The following is a 21,164-nucleotide window of genomic DNA, read 5'->3' as shown; positions in this document are numbered from 1 at the left end:
AACATCATGAATGTCCTTATTATCACTTTTGATCAATTTAAAGCATCACTGCTAAATTAAAGTATTCATTTCTATTCTATTGGGAATTTCTTTCCCAATATACTGACTCCAAGCTTTTGAATGGTATGGTGTATAATGTTACAAAAGCTTTTTATTTCAGATAAATGCTGATTTTTTAATTCCTGAACTCAAAAAACATAAAATTTTGAAATATTTTTACTGTTTAAAGCAACTGTTTTCTATTTGAATGGATTTTAAAATGTAATTTATTCCTTTGATTTCAAAGCTGAATTTTTAGCATCATTACTCCAGTCACATGATCCTTTAGAAATAATCATTCTAAAATTCTGATTTGCCGCTCAAAAAAAACAAACAAAAAAAAACATCTATTATTACTGAATAGAAAGTTCAGAAGAACAGCATTTATCTGAAACAGAAACCTTTTGTAACATTATAAATGTGTTTTTCATCACTTTTGATTAATTTAAAGCATCCTTGCTAAATAAAAGTATTAATGTCTATAACATCTGTTAAAAAATTTTCAGATAAATGCTGATCTTTGGATCTTTCTATTCATCGAGTACAAAAAAATGTACTCAACTGTTTTAAATATTGATAATAATAATAATAACATTAAAAAGGTTTCTTGAACAGCAAATCATGATTTCTGAAGGATCATGTGACACTGGAAGACTGATGTAATGATGCTAAAAATTTAGCTTTGAAATAACGGGAATAAATTACATTTTAAAATACATTAGACAGAAAACAGTTATTTTAAATTGTAAAAATATTTACAACTTTTACTGTTTTTGCTGTACTTTGGATCAAATAAATGCAGGCTTGACAAGCAGAAGAGACCTCTTTAAAACATTAAAAGTCTTACTGTTCAAAAACTTTTGACTGGTAGTACAAAGAACTATTTTTAATTCCTCAGAGAATTTCCTAGTGAACAGTTTTTAACAGAACCAGGGACAAATTTGATTCCAGCCAGCTAAAAGTCCAAAACTCATGGAGATTTTACTGTCATTTTGCTAAAACTGACCAGAAGTGAAAGCAACTTTGTGTACTTTCTTTTATCCATCACTATTAGCATTAACCCTCATGTTGTGGATCAAGAGTGGGATTGAGAAACAATCATGTAGGCAAATTATGTCAACACGAGATCGTAGAAAGACAATTAACGTACATTTTTGCGTAGGGAGTATTACAAAAAAAAACGTAACTGTACAATGTTTATGAAACGGTTCAATAAAAGAGGCGCATGATGTTTCCAAACCGCGACATTCCCGCTGAATCTTTGGGATGGTAAATGTCCCTTTGTACCCTCATTGACTCTCCGCATGTATGGGCAGGTCAGGAGGTAATTCATCCGCCTTTAGAGGGGATTACTGAGTGCTTCAAGTTAAACGCTTGAGATAAACACACTTCTCTGCTGCTCCTCTCTGATCTCTCTGTTGCAAAATGTGCTACAGTGTACGAGGGAGGTATTTTCCAGCATACTGTGAACTCACTCATTAGCACAGTGGGGCTTCTCTGTTTGAATCCCTGCGCAGACCGAATGTAAACACATTGAGACCAATAAACAAAGCTTTGACATTAAAGTGCCATCCAAGAACACGAGTGCAAACTGAAATGTAAATACGCTTTTTTTAGTTCACGCCTGAACAGTGTAAATCGTATGATGACATTATTTAATTGCTGAGTTATAAAATCAGGCCATGCAAATCTGCTATTCTGTTTTTCACAAAGCATAAGGATGCAAATAATCCGTCCCATCTCATTTCCTTAATAATGTTATCAGTTTTCCTTATTTCATGGTCAGGTATCAATTCTTAAACAAATTCATATCTGATATATGAACTACACACACTTATTACCCTGAGGTATTAAAATGACAATCTGTAACTCATATGAGCAATATCACACTCGTAGCAGTGCGATATGGCTGTATATCAGCACAGCTGTGATTCGGCCGTAGGCAATCACAGTGTGCCATTATACAGCCATATTGCACTGCTACGAGTGTTGAAATTGTGTTTATACAACAGTTTGGAAGCACAAGTGTGTAAATACATAAGAAACAACAACGGAGTGTCTTTAAAAACCCTCTTTTGTGCAGAACTACTCCCTTCCACCACGGATTCGAATCTAGTGAGCACAAGTCTCCGTTACTAATTTGAAAACGTCACTTTGGTTCCTTCGAACTAGTAACGAAGGAACGTTGCTTCATTGAAAGCTTATTGTATTATGTAGAGTATTATGAGAGAGATGGACTGAGCCAGTGTGATTTACCTGCATCTGATACAGCATTCATTCTTCAGCTCAATCTCATATTCACAATAAAACAGTTTTAATGAGATCCATCTGTTAAGGGTGATTTCCGATGACAGTGCTGCTTAGTGCATTTGTTGGTGCTTCTTACAAGCTGTTGTTAAAACTAAAAATAACTACCTTGTTTACAACCATGTTTCAATTTGTCAATATAAAAGTCTTTACTGCTGACTCATAGTGTCTTGTCACCATCTAATGGCAGAATAATGTAACTAAAATCACAACACATGCTTTTCAATACTAAATACTATTATATAACTATTATTTATTGGATAATATTTATTAAACAACAACAGCCATCATAAAAGTTGCTTGGCAGTTCTGTCACAAGTACACGTATACAGTATCAAATTTACATAAAATATAATGTGATGAGATTTTGCCCTCAGCCGAAACTATTTTCTCTAGAACAAATAATAGATTAATGAGACCAATGACTGTCTGTTAGTCTTGCCCAAAATGAATTATATCTCATGTGTAACCACTATAGAGACATCAGAGCCAGTGGTAAATTTCAGAAGAACTGGCTGAGGTAAGGCTGCTCTCGGCATGTTCATGAAGGCTAAATGTCCGCTGATGCCCTTGCTCACATCTGCGAAAATGTCAAAGCAAATTTACAGATAGACTTTATTAACAAACTGCATAGTTTAAGGCTAAACAAATACATTCTTGCCTAAAAACTCTTAAAAAGTACATTCTGTGACAAAAAACTATTTTTAAAACCATAGTGGATTTGGGCCTCCGCCATAACACTATACCACAAGGGGAGTGATACAAACGGTGAAAGGCTGGAGTTCCGACATCACAAGAATATCGCATTCTTATCATTCAGTCAGATTCGAGGACAGGAAAGAACTGGTGTACAAACAGATACATCACACTTGTTTTATTGACCTTAGTTCCCTTTGTAGCGCTGTGTTTGTCGTCTTCTGTCCTCCAGTTGTATTTTCACAGTGATCTGACAGATTTATAAATGAACTGCTCGTTTTAAAAACTTCCTGGTCTATTAACATTTAAGACATTTGCTCCAAACATTACAATGTTGACAGCCCTACTATTAAATGCCATGCCAGCAATTTTAGGAGTACTGTCTGATAGCTGGTAGAAAACATTCTAGAACTGCATGCAATGTCTAAAAACCCACACCATAACACAGTTACTCCATCTAGTGGCAAACCATTTCAGTCTTGAACTGACCTTTATACAGCCTAAAGAAGACAAATACAAATCAGTATCAAACTATATTTATTATATACAGTAGTAAATGGCCAACACAGGATCCTCTGCTCTCTCAAACACCCCTGCCATCCAATTACAACACTCACAAGTGTTGATTTGGCATGAGTTCACTATGGATTTGCAATTAGATCAGGATAGCGTTTAATACTCTTGATATGTCAGGAAGGCTAAATGAGAGTGGCTTTACAATATGATGTATCTGCAGAGGACGAACTATGAGACAATAAAATCAAGGGGAACACTTAATTTGTATATCATGAAATTCATACTTAAGCAAACAGCAAACTTTTAAAGACATGTGCATCAAAGCTTTTAAAATTAAAAACGGCTACCTGTATATGATCCACAATCTAGCTTTATCAAACCTGAGGTGTCAGAAAAACACAACGCTGCGATGTTTGAAATTGTTCATAAAAAGGGCATCTTAAAGTTTAGTCATTTACCGCAATTAAAGATCCAAGACCATACTAAGACACAAACATCCTTTCTTTCACGAAACTTCCCTCCTTGTATATAAAAATAGATGGGGGAGGTGCAAACATACATACATAATACAAAAAACGTATACAACAGGCATACAATAAACTCCAAAGTGGGGAAAATACAACATTACTAACTGTCATTTCCAATTTAGTTCAGGGAGAACATTGCAAAAAGGAAAATGAGGTCTTTGGATGATTAAAAGACCCAAAAAAAAAAAAAAAAAAAAAAAAAAAAAAAAAACCTATTAACTTAAACAGATTAGATTTCCAAAACCTTTTCCATTTCAGCCCTGAACTGCAGTGGAAGTGAAGATGAGCACAAATAAACAAGCTTCATCCACATGTGCTTCATCTTTAGCAGGTTCCTCCCGTCTGCTGCTGGAATACGTCGATAGTGTCTTCATCTTCCATTTCCAGCTGAAAATTTACACAAAAAGATGCATTAAGAAACATTTTAAAACAAGGTCTTATAACAATTTATGTGCACTAAGCTCCAACTTTGCAAATACACTATGAAAAATGCAATTTCCTAGTTTGTTTTACAGTTGTTTGCATGGATTGCTTAATTTTTTGTTTATTTGTTTGTTTTTAGGCAGAGATTACATCAAAGAGATTTGGAGCTGATTAAATATTACCTAACACAACTAGGACTACAGTCCCCACTCCAAGAAAGACTACATAAATCATTAAAGAAATAGTGTGAATTGAGATGTTTTTTAATCAGCAGTTTGGACTCTCATTCTGACAGCACCCATCGACTGCAGAGGACCCACTGGTGAGCAAGTGATGAAATGCTAAATTTCTTCAAATCTGCTTTTTGAAGAAACAACCTCATCTACATCTCAGAAGAGGCCTTAGGGTGAGTACGTCTACAGTAAATTTTAATTTTTGGCTGAACTACTCTTTTAATCAGTCATCACTCACATAGCTCATATCGCTACTAAAAAATGTAAAACAAAAGTAAAAGTACAAACCTGTGCAGGTGTGTCCGTCTCATTGATTGGCTGACCATCAAACCTGAACCTAATTTGCCTTATGGATAAACCCCTAAAAAAAAAAAAAAAAAGAAAAAGTCATCCAAGTTATAGATCTGGCATCAAAATAACATCAAAAGTGCAAAGCTTCATTGTGTGCGCAGATCTCAGGACCACTGGAGCTCAAGCCGCAACCTCACCTGTCTTTCGCAGTAGGCCTTCATCAGTTTGCTGAGGGGGGGTGTGCCTCTTAATTTTGAACTGGACCACAGATCCATCCTGACCTGCTACTTTTAAGTTGATGTGGTCATTTTCAGTCTTCACACCCTCCTGAAAAGAATTATGCAGAGTGTGTAGTGATAAATTAATATGAATGTGCACTGTTTTGTTTTAACCACACTGATAGGTCAACACACACACACACAAACTTATCAGATAGACGGTTTGAGCTAAAGCCACATTGTGAATGTGGCTTTAGCTCAAACCGTCTATCTGATAAGTGTGCTTCACACAGTGTGCAGTCCCTGTATTAAATATTAGATGTACCTGTGATGAACAACACGTTTTAAGATATAAACGACACGCTAAACAGCCACACTTGAGTCTAAATCATCAGCATATTAAAACATTGTTGGGGAAAAAAGGCTGCGACGTGAACAACTGTGCGACGCTTTCGGTGCAACTGCGTTTGGCGCAAAGTTGAAGCAACTATCCGCCATGAAAGAAAGCCAATCTGAGCATCACGTTGATGCTGAAACGAAGCGAAATACTGCCGGTTTAATTGTTAGCGACAAGAGAGGTTATGATTCACTATGTAGTTTGATGGATGGCTGAGTTACATGGCCATATACGGAAAATGCGCAAAATCTTTGTTGAAAACCTCTTTGTTTCCCCACATATAAAGTACAGGATCCAGACAATCTACATTCATGCATTATAATCACATCAAAATACACCCCTCCGTGCTGCTGGAACTCAGAACACAGAGACAAGCAAGTACCTTTGGCTTCTCGTCTGACATTTTTGTAGAAATGTAGGATTCTCCCGGTAATGTGGATGTGACGGTAACACCAGTGCGCTACAACCCGCTTCTGTCCTCCCCGCGCTCAGCAAGAACGCGCAAACTGGATTCCCACATTTGATTGGCCCGGGTAAAACCACGTGATTCCCCAGCGGGGAGCTGTAGCCCGAGAACGCGCAAAATCAACTCACCCGTTTTATTGGACAGTATGAAACCACGTGACCAATCCTCATGTTCTGGTTGAGGTCTGAGGCTCTTCAACTAAAAATTACTTTTTATTATGAACATACTTTCAATGATAATGTGTTTTGCTTTTGCTTAATGAAAAATATTACATTATGCATACAAACTGCATGTTATTTTTTTATTTAGTACTGACCTGAATAAGATGTTTCACATTAAAGACGTTTACATATAGTCCACAAGAGAAAAACAAAACAAAAAACGACCCTTTACAAAAGTTTATATACACTTGATTTTTAATACTGTGTTGTTACCTGAACGATCCACGGCTGTTTTTTGTTTAGTGATAGTTGTTTATGAGTCCCTTGTTCTTTTTTCACTATTTTTTCAGTTTATTCAGTTTTTTTGTGTATTTGATTCCTTTCCAACAATCACTGTATGAATTTGAGATCCATCTTTTCACACTGAGGACAACTGAGGGACTCATATGCAACTATTACAGAAGGTACAAACGCTCACTGATGCTCCAGAAGGAAACACAATGCATTAAGAGCCAGGGTGTGTAAACTTTTGAACAGAATGTGTACATTTTTCTTATTTTGTCCTTGTCCTTCAGAAGCTACAGAAGATACTTAAATGTTTCCCAGAAGACAAAATAAGTGAAATTTACCCGTATCTTCGAATTCAAAAAGTTTTCACCCCCCCGGCTCTTAATGCACTGTGTTTCCTTCTGAAGCATCAGTGAGTGTTTGAACCTTCTGTAATAGTTGCATAACTGAGTCCCTCCGTTGTTCTCAGTGCGAAAAGATGGATCTCTAAATCACAGTCACTGTTGGAAAGGGTTCAAATACACAAAAAAAGCTGAAAAACCAAAGAATTAGTGGGACCTGAAGGATTTTTTTGAAGAACAGCAGGCAGTTTAACTGTTCAGGACAAACAAGGGACTCATGAACAACTATCACTAAACACAAAAAAAAGCTGTGGATCATTCAGGTAACAACACAGTATTTATATTCAACTGTATGCAAACTTTTGAATGGGGTCATTTTTATAAATTCAACTATTATTTTCTCTTGTGGACTATATGTAAACATCTTTAATGTGAAATATCTTATTCAGGTCAGTACTAAATAAAAAATAACATGCATTTTGTATGAACCTTCTTATTTTGGTAAAATAATTAACATTTTGCAGATTCTGCAATGTGTATATAAACTTTTGACTATTAACTGTATGTACAGCAAACAGAAAACAAATGTACAATATTTTCACCTTTATTGATTTCTTTCTCACAGTTTATCTGACTTAAATTGCACTGACAAATCAAAACTTTGGTGAATAGAATAAGCTAGTGATTAAAACATGAAAAATGAAAAATGCAGCACATATACAAGTTATATTGAAATGTCAACAAACTAGCAAAAGCACAGACAAATCAACTTCACTTTAAAATGTATATGAAATGTTTACGAAATCAATCTATAAAAGCACACTGAATTAAAGCATGTTTTCTATATTTATTCAAGATAAGTCCTAGTTTAATCTGAGTAAAAAGCTTCACAGCTAAAATTCACTGAGGCTAAATAAAAAAATAATTTCATGTACTGCCAACCAACTCAGCCAAAACCGGCAAAGTCCAACGCAGACTCAATTATCAACATGTCTTACTTGATTTTGTTGACACGTATTTGGAAATGTCTTCAATGTACTTTATTTACAAGGCATCATAAATACAATGTCTAAATTGTGGTTTGCTTAAAGATTCACTGAATATCCTGGTGTGAGTTAATAAAATTAGTTTTTGTGGAGTGCAGGATATGTGTTCAATTTTTGCATAAGGTGTGAGGTAAAACATAAGACAACAGTGGAGCATCATCAGAAGTTTCTTAGCTGTTCTCAAATCTGGAGTACGGGTTATCCTTGTTCAAACCTAGAACAGAGTGAGCAATGATAAAACTCTGAAACATAGTGTAACTACTATTTATGAGTGAACTATAAACATACTGCCATTTTTTATAATTTATGATGAAAGAGAAATCTTACCATATTTCAGTCGCAGTTCTTCATGCCTCTGCTTCATCTCTGCTTTCCTGGAATCAAATAAGGAACTTTTTTCTTACTGAGAACTATTTATTTAAGACAAGACTCACTGGTCTCCATGATTTTTAAAATAGGCAAGGCATTAATTACATAAAAAAAAAATAATCGAAAGTATAAAATTAATTTTCTCAAAACAAATCGTACCTCTCCTCTTGGCGAAACTTCCTCAGGTGAGCTTGTCTCTCCATTCGTTCATCACTCCTTTTAGACCTTTCAGGAGAAATTAAAGGTTGTCATTTTTTGTGTTCCTATGTTACAGCAAACTGCCATTAATAATTAATAGCAGTAAATCAGCACATACATGTATACATGTTTATACAGACAAACCTTCTTCACTGATAAGAACACATTATGAAGATGAACACAAATTTTAATCACAATACTGTTTTTTATCTTACCCAATGTTTTCACATTTACAGCAGCAGAAACAGCAGACAAATATGGCGATGATGATCACCCCAGCAATCACAGAGATAGTAATGATAAGAGTCTGGAAATTCACTGCGATTCAAACAACACAGAACATACTTGATCTTTCCTGTACAAAAACTCAGACACAGGCAATAAATGTAGCAGGTTAATCTGGCCTTGGACACATTTTACAAGTGTAAATGTAATAAAGTAACAACTGCAAATGTAATTAAGTTAAAGCTACCATGAACTATGAACTGTGAATGTAACATATAAAGCTCTTCTAGTTTTTACAGCTCATTTCATAAGTTTACAAACCCCTACCTCTTGCATAATGTATTTAGAGAGGACCAAAATAATTGGATGAAGTTGTTTTTACATAACAAATACATGCAATTTTAAATGAATTTAAACAAATTATCCTGCTTAAATCTGTTCTTAAATTTAAAAAATGCAAGGGGAATGTAAACTGATGAGAAAAGGGGAACAAAAACTGTTCATGATAACAACTGCATGTGAAAAGATGGCGAGATGTTTGTTGTTGTATGTCATTGTCAGTCTTACTCCAGCACACTCCCCATCGTGCTTCAGAGAGCGGACAAACACTGTGATGGGGTAGAATGCTCTTCACTGGATAGTCGATGCATTTCTGGTTTGAGATGCACCACAAACACTAAAAAGAAGATTAAAAACACATTTTGTAGCGTTTCACTAATAATTGCTGTCTGTATAATAAACATGAGGTTTAAAAGTCTGATGACCACAATTGTTGACAGTGAATAATAAATTATATCTTACCGAAACAACCTTAAGACATTCTTCACAAGATGTGTTGGATTTTATAGTGCAGTCTGTGAAAAGAACACAGTTTTAGGGACAAGTCAGACATCAGAGACAATTTTAACCATATTAGACAATTCTGAGACATCTCTAAAATTGATTTTAATTAGGGCTGGCAAACGATTAATCGCGATTAATCGCATACAAAATAAAAGTTTGAGTTTGCCTAATATATGTGACCCTGGACCACAAAACCAGTCTTAGGTCGCTGGGGTATATTTGTAGCAATAGCCAAAAAAAACATAGTATGGGTCAAAATTATAGATTTTTGTTTTATGGCAAAAATCATTAGGATATTAAGTAAAGATCATGTTCCATAAGATATTTTGTAAAATTCATACTGTAAATATATCAAAACTTAATTTTTGATTAGTAATATGCATTGCTATTACTAATCATTTGACAACTTTAAAGGTGATTTTCTCAATATTTAGATTTTTTTGCACCCTCAGATTCCAAATTTTCAAATAGTTGTATCTCGGCCAAATTTTGGTCTATTATAGCAAACCATACATCAATGGAAAGCTTATTTATTCAGCTTTCAGACGATGTATAAATCTCAATTTGGAAAAATTGACCCTTATGACTGGTTTTGTGGTCCTGGGTCACATATGTGTGTGTACTGTGTGTAATTATTATGTATGTATAAATACACACATCACTGTATATTTTGAAGAGAAATATGTTATGTACAAAATATTTATATATGATTTATATAAAATACAATAAATACATATACTTGTAAATATTTCTTAAATATACACATGAAAGTGCTTGTATTTATATATACATAGTAATAACACACAGTACACACACATATAGGCAAACTAAAACCTTTATTTTGTATGCAATTAATCGCGATTAATCGTTTGTCAGCCCTCAGGAAATCTGAACCATATACTAAGCATGGATGAACAATAACATATTTTAATTTAGCAGTTAAATGTTAAACATTATCCCTGATCTCTGTTATGAAACTCTTATCCTGAACACATTCCTTTGTTTTCTTCTAGTCCATCGTGTGATTTAAACACCAGTCTGCCTAATAAAAAGCAGTAAACTATTTAAAGTGCATCCAAACGAGCACATAAAATGTCAGTTTACCATGGTTACGGGTTACAATCGACTAAAAACATCAAAATCTTGCCACACAACTTCGTCATATTTTAAAAAGTATTTCAAAACAGTGTTTTGCAGAGTGTTAAAGCGAATTGTTTTACTGAGGCGCCTGAGTCATATGATCGCTGCTAGAACGTTACTTTGTCATTTGGTTAAACAGTTTGGTTATACATGACTTATTATTAAAACATTACATTTTCCAAGAAAACAGAAGATTGCTGGACGATTAATTCAGTGAAAGTCTGCTGCGAAAACATTGGCTGCGTTTCAAAGCTTCCGAGCTGCCTACACAGACTGCATTTTGGGCATCACACGCGCGTTCTAAATCTGAACTGATTGTGTGAAATGAGTCAGTGTTCAAAATGCTTTCCAAGGAGATAGTTCAATAGGTAAAGAGCCATTGTTGTATCATATCTACGTTTAAAAAGCTTGTAAACACAGCAATATGGCTGAAACCTAACTTACTTGTTGCTGGACTGGTCGTCGTCTGACCAAAAACTACTACAAAACTGAAGGCAAAGAAAACAAAAGACAGTAAAAAAGCCCGTGTTTGGATCATGGTGGCAAACGCAGCGGTCCTGTGTTGATTTCAGGCCTGGTTGGTCATGTGTTTGCTGGAAGGACTGAACGACGACTTTTGCAAGATCCTCCCAGTTTCGAAATTGTGGTTTATGGTTAAGCAGGATTTGAGGCGGTGGTTTAGAAGTTGTTTTTCTGACAAACAATAGTGTGCATTTATAAAAACTACATGACAGGCAAAAGTAGGTTGAAGTCATATAAACATGACGTCAATTCGTAGACAAATATTATATAATGTCTAAAACATGATGATTTAATACACTACCAGTCAAAAGTTTTTGAAATAAGTCTGTCATGCTCACCAAGCCTGCATTTATTTGATCTAAAATACAGCAAAAACTACATTTTTAAAAATATTTTACTATTTAAAATAACTGTTTTCTGTTTGAATATATTTTAAAATGTAAATTATTCCTGTGATCAAAGCTACATTTCCAGCATCATTACTCCAGTCTTCAGTGTCACATGATAATTCAGTAATCATTATAATAAGCAGATTTGCTGTTCAAGATACTTATTATAATTATTATAAAAATTTAAAACAATTGAGTACATTTTTTTGTACTCGATGAATAGAAAGATCCAAAGATCAGCATTTATCTGAATTTTTTTTGAACAGATATTATAGAAACTAATACTTTTATTTAGCAAGGATGCTTTAAATTGATCAAAAGTTATGAAAAACATTTATAATGTTACAAAAGGTTTGTTTCAGATAAATGCTGTTCTTCTCAAATTTCTATTCAGTAATAATAGATGTTTTTTTTTTTTTTTTTTGTTTGTTTTTTTGAGCAGCAAATCAGAATATTAGAATGATTATTTCTGAAGGATCATGTGACTGGAGTAATGATGCTAAAAATTCAGCTTTGAAATCAAAGGAATGAATTACATTTTAAAATACATTCAAATAGAACTTGTCCAGTCTACAGTGTCACATGAACCTTCAGAAATCATCCTAATATGCAGATTTGCTGTTCAAGACACTTTTATTATTATTATTATTATTATTATCGATATTTAAAACAGTTGAGCATGTTTTTTGTACTCAATGATGAATAGAAAGATCCAAAGATCAGCATTTATCTTACATTTTTTAACAGATATTATAGACATTAATACTTTTATTTAGCAAGGATGCTTTAAATTGATCAAAAGTGATGAAAAACACATTTCTAATGTAACAAAAGGTTTCTGTTTCAGATAAATGCTGTTCTTCTGAACTTTCTAAAAATTCAGCTTTGAAATCAAAGGAATAAATTACATTTTAAAATACATTCAAATAGAAAACAGTTGCTTTAAATAGTAAAAATATTTCAAGATTTTACGTTTTTTATTTTGCTGTACTTTGGATCAAATAAATGCAGGCTTGGTGAGCAGAAGAGACTTCTTTAAAGTAGTAGTGTATCTTTTTTTTTTTTAAGGTAATACACATTTGGAATACACATACCAATCTGTTTTAAATGGCTATTTTTTGTTAAAGAAATATTTGTCATCTTTTATATAAATGTAACAACTTGTTCCACCTCTGAAACATTTTTTAATATCAAGAAGCTTTCTTATTTATTTATTATATTTATCCATATTATTTATTTTGCTAGTATTGGTATCACTTCTCTATAGCTAAAAATAAGTTGTGTGAAAAAGAGCATTTTGGAAAGGCAGGGATTTATTATTGCGTAAAACATATGACTTAAGAATTTATTGCCCACAGTCCTGTTGCTCATAAAGCACCCTATAAAACAAATCTTTGAGTGAATGTGTGCAGAAATCATATTTGAAGAGACATTTTGCGGACACTAAATCCACAGTAATGCACTTCTTTAATCTCTATATTATATATTCATCTTTATATATTTTATAACAAAGATGAACAAAAATCTGCAAAAAAAATCTTATTTTAAGAAAACATAGGTAAAATAACAATGCAAGTTGTAATTTATTATTTTACATCATGTGCATGTGATTGTAGAAAAGTAATCAAACAATACAAAATAATCCACACCAACCTAGGATTGAAATAATTTATTAAGCATTTTGTAAATCCAGTTACAAAAGAAAAAAAACAATCTTTGATTTTCATCCTCTACACAAACTGGAATATTCTGACGCTAAACTAAAGACGATGAGATGCACTCTGGCAGTGAACTGACCAGCAGCTCACCACATTTATTAATGGAGCAACAATGAACACAAATATTGAATGAGGGTGTGGTACCACATAAACAAGTCTCTGATACCACAGTGACATTCATATTATCACTGTGTTACATCACTGATGAGGGATTCTGTACACAACATGCCATCAACTCAACATCACCATCCATACAATGACACTAACACTGAATAAATACCCAGCCCACCCAAAATTATTCACTCTCTTTTAGGCACACAAAATCATCCTTCAGTAACAAGTATGCAGACTTCCTTAAAAAACATTTCAATAATCCAAACATCCGTCTCAAAAAAAGGTTTGACGTATAAACTGAAATGGATCGATTTATCTTGAAAGAAAGAATTTACAACTGACCTACTGTGTGAAATAGCACAGAGTCATAGCTTTTCTGCAAATGTCAGTACAGTGGTATTCCACCAATCACCTGTCAGATCTTGTTGCTATAACAACCAAAACACTGCACTGAAATGTTGAGATATTGCTTATGTTTTTATACTGTACCTGAGCTTAACCCAGAAGAGGCCATTCACACAACACAAATGTTTGACTGCTGTTTGTCTCACATCTTTTGTGGCGTCTAGCTTGACACTGCATTCTAAAAATGCACCACTTTTTAAAAATGTATTTTCTTATTTCAAAACACATACTGTGTGAAAAGCCCCTCATGCACAATACATGAGAAAACGCATGGATTAAAACAAAAAAGCAGGCAGAACTTTTCCTCTCAACGCGAGAAACAGTAACAGAAAGCCATCTAAATGACACAGATCTGCACAGACCAGCCCTTGTGCGGAGTAAGGCAAGTGAACAAGTTTTAACATGGCTGTTGAGGCCTTCGATGTGTGCAGTCACCTCAGGCTATTAGTCTTTGAAAGCTTTCAACAAAACCTTGTCTTGTATGTAACATTTAAGACCGTGTTTTGATCTTTTCACTTCAAAGAGTGTTCGAAACTGAAAACGGCCCAAATCAGAAAAGCAGAAAGGAGCTTGTTGAAGGATTGAGGTATCAGTAATGAACGCTTGCTGGTTAACTAGTGTTGCACCATATACTAACCAGACGTGATGGAATAAAGGAACGAGTGCTAAATTTAGCTGCGATGACTGACAGGACAGTCTGTTGGTAGCCCCGCCCACATCTCATTGGTCCAAAATTACACTGCACATAACTGTGTTAAACATCAATTATGATCGTGTTCAGAGGGGTTTGTCTACACACATGCAGTTTTTCTCTCATCACTGGTTCCTGTATTATTGTATATTCATCAATCCACATCCCTGTTGAGTTCATTTTTCCATCGGTGCGAAGGAAGTTTCTCTCTCGTCTTGATTGCGATTGGTCGGTACACATCACCTGATCCAGTTGCTCCCAAAGCTGGCCACTGATCTGACACTGCATCGTTTCTTAACTATCATGTTGATGTAGGCTTTCATTATTTTGGTGATCTCTCCAACCTGAAACAAGCCACAGTTTATTCACAAACTGAAGAAAGCAAATCAAGAAACACTTCAATTCAGTTACATGTTGATTATAGATTCTTACAGGATAGTTCACCCAAAAATTCTGTTATTTTTTACTCACCTTTATGTTGTTCCAAAACTTATTCTCTAAAAGGATTAGTTCACTTCCAGAATAAAAATGTCCTGGTAATTTACTCACCCCCAAGTCATCCAAGATGTTAACATCTTTCTTACATTTTTTGAGGAAAACATCCCAGGATTTTTCTCCATATAGTGGACTCCAATGGGGATCAACGGGTTGAAGATCCAAACTGGAGTTTCAATGCAGCTTCAAAGGGCTCTACACGATCCCAGCCAAGGAATTAGGGTCTTATCTAGCGAAATGATGTGTCTTTTTAAAAAATAACAAAAAACTAAATTTCTTTACTTTTTAACCACTAATGCTTGTCTTGCACTAGCTTGACTTTATGCATTACGTAATCACATTGGAAAAGTCATGTGTGACTAAGGGATAAGTACCGACCCAGAGTTTACAAAGTGAATGTGCAAAGAAAGTTAAACAGCCTTTACAAAAAAAGGTGAAACAACTATGTTGGATGATTTTAAAGGTGGAGGAAAAAATGAGATGGAGTTTTTCAACCTACCCTACTTTTTTGAACCAAACTACACAGATGAAGAACAAACCACACGTGACCTTTCCAACATGATTACGTAATGTGTGAAGTTGCACATCGCAGAGTTAGTGCAAGATGAGCATTTGTGGTTAAAAGTATATAAATTTGTATTTTTTTTTAGAAAATGACTTATCGTTTAGCTAAATAAGACCCTTATTCCTTGACATCATGTAGAGTAGGGCTGGGCGATTTTTCTGATTGTATAAATTAATTTGAATTTAATGTTTTGCCACGATTTTATTTTTTAGAACTCGAGGAATCACCATTTTGAAGAGAAATATTACCAAACGTTAGAATTAGACAGTCTGACAATATGCCAATGATAACTGTAAAGAGAAAAGAATGATCCAACCGCATGTAATTAACCGCTCAGGTATGACGTGCTCATATCACTAGGTGCCATTCACACAGAATGCGCTTTTGTTTTGACAAAGATGTGACACAGGCAGTGGAATAGGAAAAACATGCAAGAAGGTGTGAGTGAACTTCTTTTAACTTGAGCACTGCATTTTTGAAATGCCGTTTCATGCATGAGCGCAACAGTCAAACACGTCCATATTTACATTTAAAAAAAACAATCGAATAAAAAGAACCCTGTGAAGAACTACTACTGTATGTCTGATATTTCATGTTTGCATCATGGTGACAGGCTGAAAGCCTGTTCATTGTATTTACAGAACATTTATAGTTAATAATAGTCTAATGGTGTTATACCTACAGTCATTTTCAATTTAAGATTTTTTTAAAGCATTTTCCTTGTATTATTTCTGAACATATAATATGTATAAGACCAGTTTGTACTAGGTGTAGTTGTAGTTCATGCATCTTTTCTGCAAAGATATTTAACATGTGATTTGTTTAACATTTACATCCTGTTGACAACTTCATGTGTGGTGCACTTGGAATAAAATTTTCTTTAACTAGAGGTTTAATAAAGAAAACGTTACTTGAATTATGTTGTAGTACATTTTCAAGTTGACTAGTTAAAATAGTTCATTTTATTCCATATCGCCCAGCCCTAACGTAGAACCTTTTGAAGCTGCAGTTTGGACTTTCAATCCGTTGGCCACCACTGAAGTCCACTATATGGAAAAAAATCCTGGAATGTTTTCATCACAAACCTTCATTTCTTTTCAAATAAAAAAAGACATTAACAACTTGGATGACATAGGGGCGAGTAAATTATCCGGAAATTTTAATTCTGGAAGTGAACTAATCCTATAAGCACAAACATACAGAACATAAAATCTGGTGACGCGTCAAATTTTTTGTGTCACGAGCTTTCAGTGGAGGAATAAAAATTTCTACATTTGTTTTTGAAGATTGACCAAAGTCTAATTGGTTTGGAACGACATCAGGGTGAGTAAACAATGACCGAATATTAATTTTTGGGTGAACAATCTATTTAAAGTGACATTTGATTACCTGAGGTGTCTCAAAGAACATGTCCCTCCCGTCCACGGTGATCTTGTATGTGCTGGCGTGAGGAGCTCCAAAGAAAACGATGTGTTCATAGGGGAAAGTCTCCAGAGGTTTGGCCTCTCCTCGCTTATACACAGACACGTTCTCGGCACTCACGCTCAGCCAGAGATCATGAGGGAAACCACCTTCTTTACACTGCACACAGAACCACAACAAGTGTCAGATTAGCCTATCGAAAAATTACCCAGATGCTATCCTGGTTTCAAAATTCTCCTTGGTTCTTACCTCCACATCAAACAGTGTTGATCCATACCCAGGCCACTCTTTAATAATGTTCATGTATTTGAGCATGGCTTGGTGTTGATCCAGTCCATGCAGCCGACTCCATTTCTCCATAATATTGGCCCTGGTGGATGAAGTCTCTTCTTTGATCCACATTTCCAGCATTTGTTCCTCCTGCATGCTGCGCTGCTTCTTCATGGTGCCTGTCTTCAGCCCCCGTCTCAGCGTGCCGTCCAGGAAGCTCGTCCTCCTCCTTTCCAAGGTTTGTCCTGATCCGGCTGCACCTCCTACTTTGGTGAACTGAAGTATGCGGTTGCGCAAACGGCCGGTGGGGTAGATGCTGTCCAAGCTCCAGTTCACCCGAGACACATCTCCATACAGGTACTGGAGACGTAAAGCAGCCAGGTGCTGGAGGGTGTCCTCATGGGCAGGAAAGTGACCACTTATTAAACTTTCATGAGCCTGGAGAGACAAATGAGATAGAAAATGACCTTTCTACGTAGATCTTTCTTCAATGATGACCATTCAGAATCTGATTTTTTGATCATGAGAAACACTAAATAGTGATTTGAACAGAATAAAGGCAAGAATGGAACTATAACTATAATTACTGACCTGCTCAAACATGAAGACAAACTCCACTCCTTCTTTGGGCATGCTCTCCACATCCAAGAAACAATACAGTTTGAAGTACAGTTTCCAAGGGCCGTCTTCCTCCACTTCACTTCCTGCCAGCCTGAGAAAAAAACACCACAACGAACAATCGTTTCTGAGTTATTTCAGATTGCTTTTAGAGGCTTTGGAGATCTTATTGAAGCTTTAATAAACAAGTGATGAAACATGCATTTGGCAGCGTTTTGTAGGAACAGAGTGTCATTTCTTAGAGTGAATAGGTGCAGCTTTGTGGTGTAATTTTACCTCTCGAACTTGGCCAGCACATCGGCCACAATAACCCTGCTCTCCACGGCCCGGTCGATCGAGTTGTTATGCTCAAACAAAGCAAACATGTTCCTGCTGTCCTCCATAGCCAAGCCTCGGATCAGTTTCTCTACCACCTACACACGGAAAAGAAACAAAACACTTCTCCATCAGCGTATTACACAACACATTACTGATTAAGAGGAACTTGATCTATAACTAGGCAAGATTTGCTCATCCACAGTTTCGTTTTCTCTGTAATTCTCAGGTAGACATTTACTCCTCAAAGGCCAGTGACAAAATCACTGTTTGTTATATCATTGTTGCATGAAAAAGCATGATTTAAATGATTACATTGGTGGGTACAAGAGTGCAATGCTAAATCATCTAATATCTGATTACTCCCTAAAACATTGAGTTCTAGTGTTATTATTTTGTATGATATTTGTGGTGTGCAGAGTCCCTCACCTCTCCTGCTGTAGTGTGAGAGTTGATTGAAATCTTGCAGGAGCCTCCACCATGGCAGTAAACGGTGGTCGTCATCTCACGTCTGTGCAAAAGGGCGATGATCTCCTCTTGAGAAGGCACAAACTCCCTGGCTTTTGTCTTTTTCAGCGACTCGCCAATGAACACAGCATACATCTCTATTTCTGTTCCAGGGAACAGCTCCTTTATCCTAAAAAGTCATTGATACCAGAAAATATGAATGGCACCAAATGCAAAATACTCTGTGTTAACTAAAACTAAAACTAGCTGTAAAAATGTAACAATAAAACTGAGATAAAATATAAATATTAGACTATTAAACTTAAAAAAAAAAAAATGTTTCCTTGAAATCTAATTAAAATGTACATAAAATTAAATTACAGCTACAATGCCCTCCAAAAGTTTGGAAACAGCCCTGGCAATGTGTGGTTTTGGACGATATCAGCATAAATCCTTAACATTTTTTGGTTTAAATACATTAAAGTGACTTGACTTTATCAGTGAAGACCAGCAATAATAATTTTCATTTTGATTACACAATAATGGCAATATATACATGTCAAAGTCAGACATGCCCCATTGCCAGCTGTGATGCCTGGTTACTGGTTTAAACTTGCCCCAGGTTTTTAAAAGATTTTTGGGTCAGCACACCTTAATAGCTTCAACAATTGATTGCCAATTAAGTTTAGAATACAATGAATTTAGGCCCAGATTATGCAGAGCTGTAATAGCTTGCTAATGGTGGATATTTTGATGAAACGAAAATTTAAGTTTTTTCTATGTATAAACTGTTTATGTAATAAAATATGTTTTTGTAGTTTGTGTTGTCCTTTATCAGTGCAAAATGATCATAAATTATAAAGGATTCATGCTAATATTGTCCAAAACCCCACTTTTTCCAAACTTTCGGAGGGCAGTGTACATAGAAATATAAAATGGCAAACAAAACAAAATGACTAAAACTCAAACTAAAATTAAAAATGTAAATATAAAAAATATTAATAGGTAGCCTTAATAGTATTTTAATACCACTGCTCAGAAAAAGATTTAAGTAAAAAAAAACAACACTGTTTTCTTAGTAGTTCTTCAATTATTAAACAGATGCAATGCTATAAACTCACTGCCTTATAGAATTTTAAAGGGACAGTTTAACCAAAAATGAAAAGTTCTGTCATTAATTATTCACCCTCATGTCGTTGCAAACCGTATGACCTTTGTTTATCTTTGGAACACAAATTAAGATATTTTATGAAATTTGAGAGCTTTCTGACCCTGCATAGACAGCAACGCAGCTACCACATTCAAGGCCCAGAAAGGACATTGGTAAAATAGTCCATGTATGGTTGAACCACTGACTGACTATTTTAACAATGTCCTTACTACATTTGTGGACCATAAAACCTATCAACGTATCAAAAATATCTTAATTTATATCCCAAAGATAAACAAAGGTCTTGCTGGTTTGGAACAACATGAGGGTGACAGATTTTTTCATTTTTGGGTGTACTATCCCTTTAACATAAGATTAGCAGAGTAGATGAGTTCAAATTTTTTACAAAGAATTAATCTGTCAAAATCACCAACACAACACAAAGCCAGGATGGGCCGTCATTGTTTTACTTTTCAAAGGATGCAATGAATTTGATTATTTTGGCTGATGTACAAAGGCTTGGGCCAGGATGTTTTTCCCAACATTTCCTCTATTTTCTTCTCAAAGTACACCATGGTCCCTTGATATATATGTTATAAACCACTACAGTTAATTAAAAAGACTATGAAAATCTATGTTTTAACACTGTGAAAGTAGATTTTATATTTAAGGAGTAGCTACAACACCTTTTCAGGTGGAATCGGAGGTATCTGAGGATGCCACGGCTGGGCAGGAAGGTGCAGCTCATGCAGGTGAGCAGATGCCAGTGTGCGCGATTGGCGGGACTGTTGGGCTGAGGCACGTGATTGGTTTGTTTGATCAGCTGACAATAGACTTCATCTCTGAGCGGCCGCAGATCTTGACATGTCTGTAAGATGCCTTGAATGATGGGCATTGGGTCTGACACGGCTTCCATTTCCTGTAAGGAGTTGAAGATCTTGACTGCCTCATCTTGCAGGCTGGTGTAGCCTTTCTCCTTTTGCACTGCAAATCCAGAGTTCAAATTATAAAAATGCATCACTGAGCAAATAAATCATCAGTGAACAACCAAACAATGGGGCCAAAATATGTGAACCGTGTGAGCGGTAGAGCGTGCCTTAGATCGATTAATAAAGGAATGTCCAGGGTTAAATAAACAGTAAGCTCTATTGACAGCATAATTGGCCTGCTGACAGTTACCACAGAAAATGCGTATATCTGTGAGTTTGTAAAAGGGCAGCTGACATGCAGTGACATACTTTTTTACTATTTAAAACATTTCTGTAACATTCTCTGAGAATCAAACCCTTGACCTTGGCTTTACTACCACTATGCTCAAC

General features: G+C 35.3%; 3 protein-coding genes across 3 annotated transcripts in view; all 3 read right to left on the bottom strand.

The window, feature by feature from the left end:
- Window positions 1-3,562: 3,562 nt before the first annotated feature.
- Window positions 3,563-6,206, bottom strand: sumo3b (small ubiquitin like modifier 3b). Its single transcript, XM_051119985.1, is given in 5 exon segments — window positions 3,563-4,472; window positions 5,030-5,102; window positions 5,204-5,268; window positions 5,270-5,359; window positions 6,030-6,206. Coding segments are annotated over 5 exon segments (312 nt in total). The 5' UTR covers window positions 6,051-6,206; the 3' UTR covers window positions 3,563-4,409.
- A 1,285-nt stretch (window positions 6,207-7,491) lies between these two features.
- On the bottom strand, window positions 7,492-11,379 carry pttg1ipb (PTTG1 interacting protein b). Its single transcript, XM_051118261.1, has 7 exons — window positions 11,169-11,379; window positions 9,543-9,595; window positions 9,309-9,417; window positions 8,732-8,834; window positions 8,478-8,543; window positions 8,277-8,323; window positions 7,492-8,163 (listed from the first exon to the last, which is right to left on the bottom strand). Exons 1-7 carry the CDS (start codon window positions 11,260-11,262, stop codon window positions 8,120-8,122), a joined length of 516 nt encoding a protein of 171 aa, XP_050974218.1. The 5' UTR covers window positions 11,263-11,379; the 3' UTR covers window positions 7,492-8,119.
- Window positions 11,380-14,147: 2,768 nt separating this feature from the next.
- myo10l3 (myosin X, like 3) overlaps window positions 14,148-21,164 on the bottom strand; it is an 88,653-nt gene continuing 81,636 nt past the window's right edge. The window contains exons 34-40 of the mRNA XM_051119281.1: window positions 20,532-20,829; window positions 18,678-18,885; window positions 18,210-18,346; window positions 17,907-18,027; window positions 17,295-17,753; window positions 17,013-17,204; window positions 14,148-14,907 (exon numbers count right to left, since the gene is read on the bottom strand). Of these exons, the coding sequence (XP_050975238.1) occupies window positions 14,803-14,907; window positions 17,013-17,204; window positions 17,295-17,753; window positions 17,907-18,027; window positions 18,210-18,346; window positions 18,678-18,885; window positions 20,532-20,829 (1,520 nt within the window). The 3' untranslated portion in view covers window positions 14,148-14,802. The remainder of the gene's footprint in view (window positions 14,908-17,012; window positions 17,205-17,294; window positions 17,754-17,906; window positions 18,028-18,209; window positions 18,347-18,677; window positions 18,886-20,531; window positions 20,830-21,164) is intronic.

Source organism: Labeo rohita, chromosome 9 (genome assembly GCF_022985175.1).
Source record: "Labeo rohita strain BAU-BD-2019 chromosome 9, IGBB_LRoh.1.0, whole genome shotgun sequence".
In the NCBI taxonomy this organism is placed as follows: domain Eukaryota; kingdom Metazoa; phylum Chordata; class Actinopteri; order Cypriniformes; family Cyprinidae; genus Labeo; species Labeo rohita.
Note: the sequence above shows the minus strand (reverse complement) of the source record. Positions and strands in the feature narration are given on the sequence as shown.